Below are 17,419 nucleotides of genomic sequence, written 5' to 3'. Positions count from 1 at the left end.
ATAAATATGTATGATTGATTACTTAACACATTAACCCCATGAGGTTTTTGTTGTTTTTGTCTGAAATTCGAGTAGGAAACACATTTTGAAAGCTATTTCTGAATACATCCTAATACATCAACTTCCAGGTGATTTTCCAGTAAACTATTGCCTAATTGTGTTAGAAACATCGTTTTTCATTGGCTATTTGGCTCACGCTTGAGCAGAAGGGTAAAAGTTGGAGTTCTTTTTTATTTTATGTTTGCTTAACGGACCCATAATTTTTGTATTGAAACCACTCTTTATTCCAAATGCCCATTTTATCCTGCGTTTTGCAAAGGTTCATCTGTCTGTTTGCAGTTAATACCGGTCTGCCTTAGATCTGAGACCAAAAAGTCTAAAATCCAGACACAAAATCGGATTCTGACCACAGGCGAATTTTGGTTGGAAAAAAAATCAGGTCCAAAAATTGAGGTTTTTCCCGCTGTATTATGTAGTGCAACTAGAACTTCCAGATTATTTGGTTTCATTGTAGAGCTACATCTGTCTACCTTTAGTATACATAGATGACCTTGACACTACAGAGCTCGGCAGTAGGCTACTACTTCCTGCCACGCTAACTCGTCGCGGGGGTTAATGTGTTAACATGTTCATAAATAAGGTCTTTATAACAATACAAAAATTAGTGGAAAGTTCTAATTAATGTGTGTGCCTTTGTTAAATCAGTGTTTACACTGTAGCTTAAAATTACATGATTATTTCATTATGTCACCAGTATTGTGTCATTATTTACCTAGATGAAACATAATGCTGTGAATCCAGGGAGAGACTGGACATAAAATGTTGCCATTGTGACTTATTTTTGTCTCACTGAATAATGTAAAAGAAAAATGGGTGGACAGTTTTAATAAATGCAATGACAGATGTGGGATAAACATAATGAAGTAAATGGAAGTATATAAGACCTGGTAAATCTTTAGTGATTTACAGCCTACAGTACGTAGTTTGTGCAGAAAACCAATGAGATCTCAGTCATTTTCTCCTACTGAAAAGATCACTTACCCCACATTCTTTTTGCTTTTTTTGTGTATTTGATAAGTGGAGTTCATGAGCATAAGCTTGTACAATTTTAAAAAAAAACAACAACATAATAACTAATCCTGCTTCTTTGTTAGCCATGTCAACCTTTGGCATACTGGTATGTTGTTAGCTGAAATAGTTTTTTGAACAAGTGCCCTTTTTCAGATGAAAGGGTCACTGCTAATAGAAGTATCAAGTGACCAATGAGAGAGAGAGCTTGTTACATCTTTTTTTGGTATTCAATAGGACATATTTCATGATGTCCACATGTTTTGACTCTGCAGGAATAATTATGTGGGAAAAGTCGAAGTTGCAGAAACTGACATAAAGGGTATGTTGTTTATGGAACTCCTGTGATGGTCAGTTCCAACTATCTACTGAGGCTGTGATGATCATTCCCAACTATCTACAGAGGCTGTGATGCTCATTTCCAGCTATCTACAGAGGCTGTCATGATCATTCCCATCTATCTACTGAAGCTGTCATGATCATTCCCATCTATCTACAGAGGCTGTGATGATCATTCCCAACGATCTACTGAGGCTGTGATGCTCATTCCCAACTATCTACAGAGGCTGTGATGCTCATTCCCAACTATCTACAGAGGCTGTGATGATCATTCCCAACTATCTACAGAAGCTGTGATGCTCATTCCCAACTATCTACTGAGGCTGTGATGATCATTCCCAACTATCTACTGAGGCTGTGATGATTATTCACAGCTGTCTTCCTAATTAAAAAATTTAGCAGTCTCACTGGATAACTTTTTTCATTACATCCAATTAGATGTCAGAGTGATATATACTGTTTTGGCTATCTATAATTGCCAGGAGTCAGTGTGGAGCAGTGTGGATTGATAACCATTGGCTAGTGAAGATGCCCTTCCAGGAGACAGATGATCAGCTAAGAGTTGCAAAAAAATGCACACCAACCTATTCCTTTGTTTTGCAATTTTGGTTTGCTAGGATATGGAAACCTTTTAAGGTCACAAAAACAATGAAAAACTTTACAGTTTAGAGAAGAATATAAAATTTTGTTGAAACAAAAATTGACACTGACTATTACAGGCACAGAAAATAATACGGACATCTGGACCCCCAATACTGTGTGGACAAAATTGGAATTTTGACTACCAGAGTTGCAGAAATAATTAATAAAAAAACAATTTAAGATAAAGACCTAAAAATTAAAATTTCAAGATCAAAAAGTGTTATTTTGAGAAAAAAATGCTCAAATTTTTGTACCATTTTTTCTTTAATTTGATTTGGCTTCCATACTTAGCTCTGCAAACATATTAATTTAAAAAGAATATTAAATACATGTATTCCAACATATCACAAGTGATCACCCTTAAGGATGACAGAATGTCTGTAATGTATTTGTGTATAATGTGCACTCGGTCACCAATAGTAGATTGACCCAGATTGGCTGTCACATAATCTAGTGGCAAATTAGAGACCATACTGTAAATTGTACTTGTGAATTTTTGTTTCTAACAAACAGTGCAGAACTGGATTTGCTGGCACACAATGATTGGTCCTCTTTCTGCAGCGACAGTATAGGGACAGGTCAGAAGCTTATTTTGGAATCATATAATTGGTTGCAATCTGCTGAATTAAAAAAGAAGTCTCGCTTGAGTGATATGTACATAGTTTTGCAGGGCCAGTCTTTAGGTCACCAGTTTGCTACACGCCAACAATATCAATCTGCAACCCCCCCCCAACGTCTGGTAAATTTTTCTGGCAAAAGAAAAAGATGCTCAAGCTTTTAAAAAAAAAATTCCACTGTGGTGTACCTCATATCTAACCCTGACAGAATGGTAAATGAAATCCTTGTTATTTCACTTTTATTACTTTAGAGCTTTTCATCAAGGTGTGGATATTGCCTGTATTAGAAGTCATTAATTGCCAGGTGACAAACCCATTGTGAACTTGTCTGCATTACACAATAGTACTTTTCTCAAGTTACTCAATTAACCAAGTCTGCTATATTTTATACTTTATTGCATAATTAGAAATCATCATGTGTCTTTGGTACTTTTCATGGTCAAAGAAGAATTTACAGCTGATCACATGGGTATCCATTGGTTCCTATCAAATATGCTCATTAATTATATTTCATTAACTCAGGTAACACAGGTAAACAAGGTACTCACAGATTAGTTTTGTTTTTACCTGTGTTAGACATGGGTAAATAATGTATTCACAATTCTGCTTAAGCTTGTAACTTTCATTTCAGGCAATGGCTGAAAGCTCTGGCAGACACAGTAAGTAAATATAAAGAACAGCGTCTTAATTTATTTATTTTTGAATGAAAGAAATTGTACCTTTCAAGAATTTCAGATATTGAAAAGGTTTTCTAAATTGAATGCATAATGTTATTAGGGTCACACTCTTGCTATCCACTCTTATGTCTATCTCAATACCATTGCTTTCCACAAGATAAATTTACCAGGGATAATTAAATTTACAGGATAAATTTACCAGGGATAATTAAATTTGAACCAGATTTGTTATGCAATTTTATGTAGATGATTTCTCAAAGACCTTCAGTTTTCAGCTCTTGGTTTCATTTAGAGAGGCTGTGACCTTGGATTTACTTTTAACTTTGGTTTCTGAAGCATGGCAACACAACTTGACTAAGTTACATTTGAACAAATTTGGGCAAGCATTTTTATATTGGTGATACCTTGAATGAATGTGATTTCCGTCTGTCAATGTCAGCATTAACGGGAGTTATGGCCCCTGGTCTTCCTAAATTTTGATTTTTGCAAATATTGTTACCAAGGATTGTTGGATTTCAACTAAATATGGTATGCATTTTTATACGAGTTTAATTTCCAGAATTCCTTGTCATCAATAAAAGAAGTTGTGAGTTCTGGTTTCCTGTCCTCATAAACTTTGGATTTCACAGTATTATTATAGCAAGGATTGTGGGATTGCAGACAAATTTGGCATACAGCTTTATACAGCTTTATACAGATGAGACTTTAGTTGGTTTGATTATCACATTTTTTCATCATCATTTAGAGGAGTTATTGGTCCAGATGTTAGTGAAATCATCACTCCTGAATGTCCATTTTTGTAATCTTTGTTTTCACTGCATAACAATGCCTGCATCATTGAACAATCTGAACACCATGTTGTGCTAACCTACACCCAATTCAAAATATTGTAAATTACTTTGTATTTTATTGCAATAGTATATTTAGTTTGCAGATTTATATTGATAAGCTCTTGTATGAATTTGAGGTTATGATTTTATGTAACTGTTTTGTAGATTAATGCATTTATTCGATACACATGCATTTATTTCTGCAAATCTCCTCAGTTTAGGCCCTTTGAGGAAATTTTATTGAGCGAGGCACTTTGTGATGAACACATCAAAATTGTAATGAATGTAGCCCTTTGAGATGAACACATCAAAAGTGTAATGAGTGTGGCCTTTGAGATGAACACGTCAAAGTTGTATTGAGTATGGCCCTTTGTGATGAACACATACAAATTGTAATGTGTGTGGCCCTTTGTGATGAACACATAAAAAGTGTATTGAGTGAGGCGCTTTGTGATGAACACATCAAAATTGTAATGAGTGTGACCCTTTGTGATGAACACATCAAAGTTGTATTGAGTGTGACACTTTGTGATGAACACATCAAAATTGTAATGAGTGTGACCCTTTGTGATGAACACATTAAAATTGTATTGAGTGTGGCCCTTTGTGATGAACACATAAAAATGGTAATGAGTGTGGCCCTTTGTGATGAACACATAAAAATTGTAATGAGTGTGGCCCTTTGTAATGAACACATCAACATTGTAATGAGTGTGGCCCTTTGTGATGAACGCATCAACATTGTAATGAGTGTGGCCCTTTGTGATGAACATGTCAAAATTGTAATGAGTGTGGCCCTTTGTGATGAACACATTAAAATTGTATTGAGTGTGGCCGTTTGCTATGAACACATTAAAATGGTAATGAGTGTGGCCCTTTGTGATGAACACATCAACATTGTAATGAGTGTGGCCCTTTGTGATGAACACATCAAAATTGTAATGAGTGTGGCCCTTTGTGATGAACACATCAACATTGTAATGAGTGTGGCCCTTTGTGATGAACACATCAACATTGTAATGAGTGTGGCCCTTTGTGATGAACACATCAAACTTGTATTGAGCGTGGCCCTTTGTGATGAACACATCAAAATTGTAATGAGTGTGGCTCTTTGTGATGAACATATCAAAATTGTAATGAGCGTGGCCCTTTGTGATGAACACATCAGTATTGTAATGAGTGTGGCCCTTTGAGATGAGCACATCAACATTGTAATGAGCGTGACCCTTTGTGATAAACAGAACAAAATTGTATTGAGCGTGGCCCTTTGTGATGAACACATCAAAATTGTAATGTGTGTGACCTTGTGATGAACACATCAAAAGTGTAATGAGTGTGGCCCTTTGTGATGAACACATCACAATTGTAATGAGTGTGGCCCTTTGAGATGAACACATTAAAATTGTAATGAGTGTGACCCTTTGTGATGAACACATCAACATTGTAATGAGTATGGCCCTTTGAGATGAACACATCAAAACTTATGTGTGTGACCCTTTGTGATGAACACATCAAAACTGTAATGAGTGGGACCCTTTCAGATGAACACATCACTAAAAGGATTGGCATTGATTTTATTTTGTTGTATTTTGCTTAATATTTTGTACACTTTTGATGAAATAAATTTTTTGTGTTTACAAATAATTATATTTTTAAAAAAATTCTCTTTAGGTACCTACAACTTTAGAAATATATTTTTACAGAAACTTAATAGTACCAAAATATAGAGGAAAAAATAACTTCAAATTTTATGAATGGCTGGTATAAGAAAGCTTTCAGATGATATGTTCAGCATTATAGTTTTTACATTTATATGCATTAAATTATCATTTGATAATTCAAGGTCATTATTTTGAGCGTTAAAGCGATGATAAGTGAACAATGTTAATCACCATGTGATTGCTCAATAAAACCGTTCTGTCTTGTATTTACATTTTTCCTGATATGATTGTGAAATTAAGCTATGATTTTTGTTGAATGTACATTTCATTTGTGAAAGGAAGTATTTGTTGTTTTCATTGTTATACACATATGATAGTCCCTTGCCTTAATATTCATGGGGTGTCAAGAGTGATCTACTTTTTTGCTTTAAAGAGTTAACCCATTGTAAACAAACACACACACACACACACACACATTTTGGTATTATTGCAAACCTCCCTAAAGGGAAAGTAGGTCGCAGTGATTTATTTCTCCTACATTAATTATTGTTTTGAATTCAGATTATCCCAAATATTAGACAAACACCTGAATATAGGCACACTTGATTGTCTCTGACAACTTTTGTTTTAATTATATTCATGGTTGTCATCTGTGTGTGTGTGTGTGTGTGTGTGTGTGTGTGTTTTGTCAATATATATTCCATTGTAATCAAGTTTCTAATGTTTATGTTGCAAAAGAATGCATCTGTGAATTTCATTTGCTGAAAAAGGGCAGTGTGTCATTAACAGCAGGGGTGGGCTGGGGGCCAAAACAGATAAAATACTTAAGGTTGTGGGCCACAGAAGCAAGAACAGTTCCTTATAAGTAATTTAGATATTAATTGAAATGCATATTTTTAAAAGGACTGCCTACATGGCCACGGGCTGCACAATGTTAACAATGTGGCTGCATGTGGGCTGTGGGTTGGACAAGCATGATCTACAGGTTCTTTCAACTTTTTCACTGTAAAGGATATCTTTATCATTAAAATTTTGTGTTGTTATTTTTTTATAATAGTAGTAATAGAAGTAGGAGTAAAAGATATTACTATTCTTCGTCTTATTAAAATCTAAGTAACAATTCATTTTATTATGTATGTAATGACATATCTATCTTTACAGCTGCCTCCCCCGCAGTCTCCACCTGACCAAGGTCAAAGTAATTTTCTCATTAGAGCCCCAGCACAACAGCCACCACCCTATGGATTCATCATACCACCTCCACATGGTATAAATGGAGTAGAACTTAAAAATTAAATCATTGTATCTAATTTAACATCAATTACTTGAGAAGTTTATGGCATGAAAAGTTACCTAATAGTGTTTTTTCTTTTCTTTCATTAACATCATACCCCCAGGCTCAGTCAGAGGAGTGCATATTATTTAGTTTAATATCACACCCTAAGGTTAAGTCTGGATAGTGTTTTGAAATGGTTAGATATTGCTGTTATCATATAGTTCATACATCTTAGCTATAGTGTGTGCAGTTTAATATTTTTGATATTACAACATGTTAACATATCATTTTATGTGATTCTGATTGGTCTAAATAAGCCCATGAAATTCTTATGCAGTATTCTCTTTACTGACTGGCTGCGATCATGGGAATATTTTCTTTACCCTGTCTTATGGAACTTTTTCATTTTTACTAATACTATGATAATTTTGGGGTCCATTTTTTTTATTGACTGCCCAAAAGGGAATTGAGAAAAGAAAGGTTATGTCTTTTCAGAATATGGCAAATTTACCCCCACATGGGCTTAATATGCCATTATATCATATCATCCTATGAAACAATGTGTAAAACCCCAAGACAAGAACAAAAACAAGTAAAATTAAGGGTATTGTTCATTTGATAACAGGTGGGGGGATAGGGGTGAGTTGTATATCTGAAACATGGAGTCCACCCTATATACAATCATTGTTTAAATATTAACATAGAGAAGTAAATAAACTCACCTTCGTTGACAGAAGAATGTGGACATAAACTAGTCTCCCAACTGACAGAACTACATCCAACCATAACATATTTAAATAAATGATGCAAGTCCAACTCAAAATGAAATTTGTTTATGTCGTCTGTAGTCTACTGTTCCAAATCAAATATCTGGCTACAAATACAGTAAATATGAGAATCCAGTAATCATCCTTTCACAGGAATATCACATGGATTTCCTACTGAACTCCAACCAGTACTTTATAAAACAATATGACATCTCGTGAATTGGACAGTCTGTATTGAAATATGATTTTGTCTGTATAAAATGTTCTGTTTATTCAGAAGGACACTTGTCCTTTGATTTATAATTTGTGAAAAAGTATAATCTACTTTTAAATAATACTTGTTCAGCTTTTTTTGGGACTAGATTTTATGCACAACAACTGAAAGGCACATTATCTCGGTCAGAATGAAAAAATTTATTCTTTGTTCTAAATAATTTCCACATAAATAAAAACTATTTTGGGTGTTGGCTACTTTTGAATGCCCCCACTCTTACTGCTGCTCTAAAGAATTGGTAGATCTCATTCGGGAGGAAGAAATGGACTGAATACCCACACTTGGGAGCAGATGGCTAGGTTTGCTAGGGTACCTGACCAGGGCTGCTCACTATACCATGTCCTAGGTTTTGATGGGTCTGGTCAGTCTCTTCTCAATACAACATGTAGCATATGGGCGATCCATATCTTTCATACCTTATCATACCCTCCCTTTCAGGGTGACCCTGTTCAGGTCCCTGTTGCTTTGGAGGAAGACAAAAAGAGATTGGAGGCAGGCAGCTCAGGTACTGTCCCTCCTCCTTGCTGCTCCAACCCCACAGGTATTTAGAACCACTCAGTCCCTGACAGTGTGAAGGAATGTTCAATGGCCTCAGGATGGGATCTCCTTAGTCACATGTGCACCAACATCAGTCCATATGATGCAATAGTACAGTGGCAGCATGAAACCAATTTTTACCTAAATGGACCTCCAAGTTCCCTTAGAAAGGGCAGGAGGTTGATCCAGGTCAGTCGGAGGGGCTTCAGGTTTCATTCGTCCACAATCTCCTTGCCTCTCTAATCGAATACACTGTCAGATTGGGAGATGGATGCCTTTTGACAACAGTGCATATGGTCACTCATTAAAGGTGCAGGAGCTTGTGCTAAGGCCACATTTTATTCAGGACTATTTCTTTTTGGATTGCAGACAGCAGGTGGAGGCCCATCATTGGCTGGAGTCTCCTCACCCTATTCAAGGTGGGGATGGCGAGGTCAATCCACTTCTCTATCAGACGGGGTGAGTATTCATGCCATCAGTCTTGATTTGACAGACGCATACTTAATGTCCCTATCCACTCCTTCTATCACTAGTTTCCCAGTACTGCTTACTGCCACACCATTATCAATTCACCATTCTTCCCTTTGGCCACAACACTACTCCAGGGCAGGAATGATCTTCCTTCTCTTGTAGATCATCTAGGCCTTTTCACAAACTGGGAAAGTAAGTCCGTTCCAGAATTTCGTCTCTCTGTGTATTGATATCTTAGCCAGCTTGAATCTGGCGTGTCCTCTTGTGTTCGCATTAACATAATCATTCAACTCATCAAGTCTGTTTCCAACAGGACTTAGATTTCATCAGGAGAGTTCTTGCAACTCCTCGGCTATTATACGGCAGCTGACTTGATCCCACTTGACTGTCTTTTTATACGGGCCTTGCCATCACATTGGCACCCAAATTTGTGTTCTCTTAATCAAGCAGTCATGACCACACTCAAAATTGGATCATTCCCATGTCAGTGGGTCAATCTAGGTTGGCAGACCATTGGAATTCTGCTGAAGAATCCCTTCTGGCTACATCAGTGGCTTGGCTGAGAATTGATCCAGAGGTGGTCAGGTTCTTCACACAGAATGACACCTCCATCAGTTGGTCATCACTCGGATTTTCGCACTTTAAGGATATCTGATGATTGACCTCTTGGCGACAAGGTGGCATCAAAAGCTACCCTCTTCGACTCCCCAGTTCCAGACACAACAGCTTTGGTCTTGGGATGCACTGCTAGCCATTTGGGAGGGTAATGTGGGCCTCTGCCACCCCTCCCATGGTGCTTAAGTTATGGGGCCAGAATGGCAACATGATTCTGATAGCCCCTCTTTGCGGGGACAAGCCCAGTATCACCTATATACTTTTCCTAATGATCTTTACACCCAGGAAAATTCTGGCTAACCTGAATATACCGCCCTGATTCTTCCACAAGCTTACCAGAATAGTGGTTCTCATGTCATGATACCAATGGGCTTCATAGCCCAGAACAGGTTACCATCTTTGAGTAGTCAAACAAGTGTCCCTTCTCGCTCTCTTCCATAGGAAAGCTGAGAACACCAGCCATGCAAGATCCTGTTTGAGCTTTCAAGGATCTATGATCTCAGACACATTCTGACATCATGGCAGATGTGATATTGGGTATAATAAAGATCTCTTAGATCTGTTAGACAGTTTTGATCTCCAGTGATCAAAATCCATAACATTGTTTCCAAAATGGAATTTGTCTTGGGTTCAAACTTGGCTCAACTCAAGCAAGTTTGAACCACTCACTCATGCTGTGCTTAAGTTCCTATCATACAAGACATGCTTTCTGATAGCTTTAGCTTTCGTATGCAGGGTCAGTGAACTACATGCCCTTTCAGTTGACCTGAACCATCTTCAGGTCAATTAACAATGTTAAGTAGTCCTCCGTACACAACAGGCTTAGTTACCTAGAATCGGTTGCTGTCCATAGGTAGCCAATGTGTCGTCATTTGTCCTCTCTCTTCCAGAGACAAGTCAAGGGCAGCAGCCATGCAAAATTCTGTTTGTGCCCTCAAGCACTACATGAGACTCACACAGACAAGTTGTGGCATGTGCAAATGTCTCTTCCTCCTGGTCAAGGCCAGAAAACAAGACATCAGCCCTCAAACCCTTTCTTTGTGGCTGAAGTGGGTTATATGCTCAGTTTGAGATCAGAGTCGCCTCATGCGGATTACAGCTCACGAGGTTAGAGTCATTTCTGCGAGCCTCACTTTCGAATGCAACATTTTGATCTGAGACATTATAGAAGCAGTTGGCTGGCATGCAGAGTCTACCTTCTTGAGCTTTTACCGTAGAGATTTAGCACTGTAGAGACAAACATTTGATCTTGTAAGGCTGGTGGCAGCAGCACAGATGGCCACCAGACCCAACTAGATCAATCAACACAGCTGCCTGTTAGCTTCGCAGGATTCTTCAGTGAAAAATTTTGTAGGTGAGAAGATTTCAACTTCATCTACTTAATCTTATAAGAGTTATGGATCAAGAGATCCCAGGTTGTGTTGCTTGTGCTATTAGGAGAGTGGGTTATCCTTAATATGAGGAATCAAAGCACTCATCCCTTAGAAGGTTACCCAAGGCAGAGGTCAGATGCTCAGCAAGCCTCCTCCCATTATTTATTTTCCTAATGTAATGTGAATGGGGAAAGTATTCAAAGGAGAAAGCAAATTTTAAAGTAAGATATGTTTCTCAGAGAAAACTTACACCATCACATTACTTAAAAACCCTCTCAACCTCCTCATCCACGTTAGTGTCTACGAACTGGCGACACCTGATGGTATCAAGAGGAGGTAATGGGCAAGAGTTACAGCCCTTTGTCTATTTAAAAATAGACAGGATAAGATGTTTTTCGTCTTCAGAAGGGCTGGATTCGCGAGGTGGCAGTCTGATATTCCTAACATAATGTGATTGGGTAAGTATTCTCTGAGAAACATAATTTGCTTAAAAATTTGCTTTCCATATGGATGGATGTTTTCGAGGGGGACAGTCCCCATCTTGATCAAAGAGATGAAATGGCAATTCTAGAACTTGCCAATCTGAGAGTGGAAAGATAAATTTCAGGCAGTGATAGTGGAAATCAGAGTATTTTGTGTCTGTTGGAATGCTGTCTTCACCTTCAACCAGTTCTACCTACAAGGTCAGTTCCTTGGTGGATGTAGATGATGAAGGCAAATCATTATTCAAAATCAGACAATTGGTAAAGATTGGAAAAAGTCCCAAGAATTTGGTAAAGCTAGAGCTTTTATGGTGAGTCATTTTCCTACAACTGTCTTGCCCACTTGTAAAATGTCATGCATAGAGATATTGTATCCACACATATCTCGTCTGGATGTTGATAGAGTGCACAGTCTTTAATGCCAGGTCAAAGTTAGGAATGTTGTGTCAACTTCCTCCCTATTTCACTTTGTACATCTTTTGATTTTGTTATCCAAATCCCTCCACTTTGTCATCCTGCCTTCACGAAGGAAGTCGTGAGTGATTCCATGAAGTGGGCTGATTTTACACAAGAGAATATAGTTTCAACTTGTAAAGAGCAGTGCAGATAGTACAAAAATGACAAGCACAGGGCTTCAACTGCAGAACATTTCTGGTGACAAAGTCCAGGGACTATTTGGGACCTACGACAGAGATGTCATGAGTACTTGATCAGTCTTGACATGTTTGATGTGTCCTTCCATATGGCGATTCATACGGCCACAGAGATGGTGATGTTCCTGCATGACATGCCAAAGAAATATTCAGTAAGTTTGGTTTTTGCTACACGATAAGGACAACCTTACATCACTCATTCTGTAGTGGAGAAGTTGGACCTTGTTCCTTCTCATAACTTTGTCCCTCTAGGTATGGAACCCTTAACACATATCAGCTGATCTGCTTGATATGGTGATGTAATCAGACAAGCCATAGTGACCTACACTCCATTCAAGCAGTCGAGATCACCACTATTCCATCCATGTCCAGAGAGGAAACTACTTCACTCTAGCTCCTTTCAGGAATGTCCAGATTGAAAAGGAGCTTCAGTTGTGGAGTGGATCTAAAGATCTGAAGATCCTCCACTTTGAGAACATGCAAGGGGAAATCATGTGTTGTCCATGACTGGTATCACATTAGTGATGTCACACCACTTCCAGCGCTCATTCTCTGATGGCAAACTTCTTTTTGTCTGTTTGAAGACAAGAAGTTAGCTCCTTTAGGAATCAAGAGACACTGTTCTATTATTTCAGACATGTTCAGATTCCATGAAAGAGATGATTTTGACCACAACAAGGTAATCTCTAACTTGTGATCCAACTTCCATGGGCCTGGCCTTGAACGTAATATCCTAATTTGGGACATATTGGAGTTAGTCTGCATTCTGATATGGCCATGCTAAGGAGAGAACTGAGTCTTATTGGGTAGCTGAACAGACAGTAACCACTCCCATTCATGAAAATACAACCTAAGACCCATATATGAATATGCCAATTTTGCAGGATTTGCCTGTGAAACTTTTGATGGTGAGACAATAATCAAGTATGGAGTCCCAGAGGGGATCTCACAAACACTTATAAAAACATATTCTCTCACTGTGCTAACATTAAGAGAACTTCATCCTTTTTTGTTTTAGAGAATTCTAACTGAATGACACAGGTAGAGGTGAGGTAGGATGCTCAGCATTTGCCCCACCTCATACCTATTCTAATGTGATCAGAAATATATTTCATGGAGAAAGCAAATTGTTTAGTGAATTGTTTCTCTGACATTACTTACCTGATCACATTACAAATAATATGTCAGTATCATGGTGGTCATCTTATCTCAAACAAGGAACCATAGCTATGTCAAAATCATGGTTGTCATCTTACTTCAAACAAGGGATCGAAGCTACATCAAAATCTTGTTGGTCATCTTACCTCAAACACATGAATAGCTACATTAATATCATGGTAGTCATCTTACCTCAAACACATGAATAGCTACATTAATATCATGGTAGTCATCTTACCTCAAACACATGAATAGCTACATTAATATCATAGTAGTCATCTTACCTCAAACACACGAATAGCTACATTAATATCATGGTAGTCATCTTATCTCAAACAAGGATCCATAGCTATATAAAAATCAATGTTGTCATCTTACCTCAAACACGGTGACCATATCTAAGTCAAAATCATGGTGGTCATCTTACTTCAAGTACGGGACCATAGCTATAACAAAATATTATCACTTCTCTTCTTGCATGCACTGATGCACAGACATTTTATTCTTCAACACACATCCAGCATCTCTTTGATTTACCTATAACTGAAAATTAGTTGGGTTGCTCCACTTTGTGAAAATTGTCGTTGCAAATTAGCACAATCTGCTCTCTCACTCAGTCATTAGGACGTCTCTGCTCTCACGTGTTGAATCATAGGAATATCAAACTGTCCACCAAGATAAAGGTATGTAAAGCAGTTGTGCTAACTAGTCTCCTATATGGATGTGCAACCTGGACAACATACAAGAAGCACATCAAGCAACTTGAGCACTTCCACACGAGAGCCCTGCGCTGGATTATGGGCGTCAGATGGTAAGACAGAGTGATGAATCTAGGAGTGCTGGATAGAGCAGGCTTAACCAGTATCAAAGGGATGGTCATGAGAGCCCAACTCTGGTGGATGGGTCATGTCATCCATATGGAGGAGTCTCGAATGCTACGTCAGATTTTATATGAAGCTCTATTTTATGGACACAGACAAATTGGTCATCCGAAGAAAAGATTTAAAGACTCCATCAAGGACAGCCTGAGATGCTTCTCGATATCTGACAAACCTTGAGTCCTGCACCAAGGATAGACCTGGCTGGCATACAGCTGTTAGTAATGGGTGCAAAACCCGCAGAATGAATGTTGCCAATGCCAGGGAATGCAGGAAGGCCTCAACATCAAGAATCAACCCATTCCTTCAGTGTACACACTGCTCCAGGACATGCGCATCTCATATCGGACTCATCAGCCACATGAGGACCCATCACCTTAGAGCAGCATAGGATTGACTTCATTGAGCTCCAATGGTCAACCAATTCTCTCCCACTGCTGTCTTTAAAAAGATTTAACACATCATCGTACCTGTTGTCAGCCAGTCAAGCAATACATGAAATGATGGTTGTTTATACCTTTGCCTTTTAATTAGCACTTTGATAATTTGTTGTATAAACAGCCTTAAAATTTGTTTTACATGTGGTCAAAGCAGGGTTATTTACTATTTATAAATGCTATATGTTACAGGTATATATTGAATTTTTTAAAATTATTTTTCTTTTAAGATTACTGAAAATCATGTTTTTGAGACATGACCATATTATAGGGTTTTTGACTCTAGAAATCATGTTTTAGCCTGACAACTCATGTAGTGAAAATGCATGTGACATATCTGCACTTTGTGAAGGATATTTGGAAACAAGACCCAGTTGACCTTTGGGTCATATCAGAGGTCATTGGTTGCATTTTTGTACTTTATTGACCTTATGAACACAATGAATCATACATATACAATTGAATTTTGACCAGACCTTGTATTTTGTTGTGTTCTAATGAACAAAAAATTGATAGTCAACACTCTGACATTGAATTTAAGATCAAAGTCTTGACAGGCGTATCAAGATGATAATAAAAACGTATGTATGGAGTTTTGCGATTTAACTCAATTTTCTGGATATATCTGACGAATACCTCGAAACATAAGCCATGGTATATCTTGACATTGTCCGATGCAAGTCAAGTAATCTTTTATTCATGATATCAGGATCAAGGTTAAAGGCCAGGATAAAGATTTCTGTACTGTACTAACAGGTATCTTACGGACATGTTAACTTGAACATAAGAAAATAATTGTTTTATCAAATTGGAAATATTTGATCTTCTCAAGAATGTCGGAGATGATTTCAATACTCAGCAGTTAAAGGATGAAACAAATGTTGGATTCCTGGAAATTCTTTTCATCCAGTAGAGCATCCGTCCCTTCAAGGGTCTCTTGTTGCAGTTTATTGTTGTGGCTGCAACTAATACTACAACTAATATTACAACTAATACTACAACTAATACTACAATTGATATTACAACTAATACTACAATTGATATTACAACTAATACATCTGCTGCTCCTACTTTTACAGCTTCTACTACTACTTTGTTACTAAATGTTTTCTTGATGTTGCAGGCAGTGGGCCCTCAAATAACAATCATCACATGGCACATTCTGCAGGACAGCCCAGTCACAATGTCATGATGGTACAGAACCATCATCACCATAGGGGATCAAGTGGAGACAGCAGGTTCATGCAAGGTACATTTTATAACATTGGTTTAATTTTATTTGTGCTTTGCCATGTATCTTCTATATATTATATATACCACCTTGTGACAGTTTGATGTGTGTATGTGTCACAGTAGATTTATAACAGTATCAATCTCTTTGAGTTCATATATTACATCATATATATATATATAATTATAAATATACACCAGACAGAACGGAAAGTGCTATCCCAGGATTCCTATAGAAGAATGCTTGATAATAGTAGGCAGAATTAATATTTTTACACAAATAATACTATCATACAGGTTAGAGAATTTTTAATTTGTACTCTACGGAGATTCAAACTCGGGTCTGCGGGTAAATAACTAATATCTATATATATCTTTGATTCATATATATATATCTTTGATTCATACACAAAATCTATATATGGATCTCTTGGAGTTCACATATGACATATACATGGATCTCTTGGTGTTCATGTATGACATTTTTTGTACAGGGTTCCCACGCTATCGGGAAATCGGTAAAAAGTCGGGGAAAAATTATAATTTTTATCCTGACTCTGAAAAGTTCTTGAATTTCGCAAGTATTGGTGAAAGTCTGGAAAACCCCAGAAATTTTTTGCCAGCACTTGATGCCTGAAACAATCACATAATTGAGTCGTAACTAAACTTATCGTGAGTTAAACTTATCGAGTTCTAACCAGAATATTTGGAGGGTGAAGTATGGATCATTTGGGTACTTGCAATAAACATATATGCTGAGGAAATCCAAACACTCAGTGGATTAGATTCATCTGGTAGACTTTTAATTTCAAAGTCAGCTTGATATCCGTATCTTTCCTTACATGGAAGGCATGAAAACCAGTCTAGCATCACAAGAGGCCAACATGGTGGTGGCAAAGCATAGCCGTTTACTGGATGGTCTATCAAACTTTAGACATTGTTAGATCGAGTAAAACATGCATTAAATCGATATGAAAATTACCTATTTTCTCAGAAATTGTGACTATTATTATCATTATGTCTTTAATCTGCTGAAGGACAAGATAAAACTATGGTGTTGATGAAAAGTGACATGTAACTCGCGATTTGCATTACTAGTCACATGAGTACACAAATCTAACAACCCACATTTTCAAATGTTTTAGAGGAAAAAAAAGAAAAATATTAAATGCAAGTCATATGCTGCTTGTAATAAAAATACAAAAACGAAAGAACAATTTTTTTTCCATATTTATATATTCCGAGAACTACTTCTGGAGTTTCGTATCACGTGACTACCATGTTGACAGGTGCTGTCTGCTTGATAAATCAGACTGGCCAGATTGCTGGTTTTTACAAAAAGTATCAGACTTTCATTTAATATAATTGAATTTCTGTACAACAACATTGAAAAAGGAATTTGTTGTTTATATCATCTGACTATTGGACTTCGAT

General features: G+C 37.3%; 1 protein-coding gene across 1 annotated transcript in view; it reads left to right on the top strand.

Annotated features, from left to right (window-relative positions):
* The window catches only part of LOC149805766 (uncharacterized), a 58,588-nt gene that overhangs the window by 22,818 nt on the left and 18,351 nt on the right, over positions 1–17,419 (top strand). The window contains exons 4-6 of the mRNA XM_089950439.1: positions 3,298–3,325; positions 6,996–7,101; positions 15,879–16,004. Coding sequence (XP_089806565.1) covers positions 3,298–3,325; positions 6,996–7,101; positions 15,879–16,004 — 260 coding nt within the window. The remainder of the gene's footprint in view (positions 1–3,297; positions 3,326–6,995; positions 7,102–15,878; positions 16,005–17,419) is intronic.

Source organism: Sinohyriopsis cumingii, chromosome 2 (assembly GCF_028554795.1).
Source record: "Sinohyriopsis cumingii isolate HCF-2022 chromosome 2, ASM2855479v2, whole genome shotgun sequence".
Lineage (NCBI taxonomy): Eukaryota > Metazoa > Mollusca > Bivalvia > Unionida > Unionidae > Sinohyriopsis > Sinohyriopsis cumingii.
Note: the sequence above shows the minus strand (reverse complement) of the source record. Positions and strands in the feature narration are given on the sequence as shown.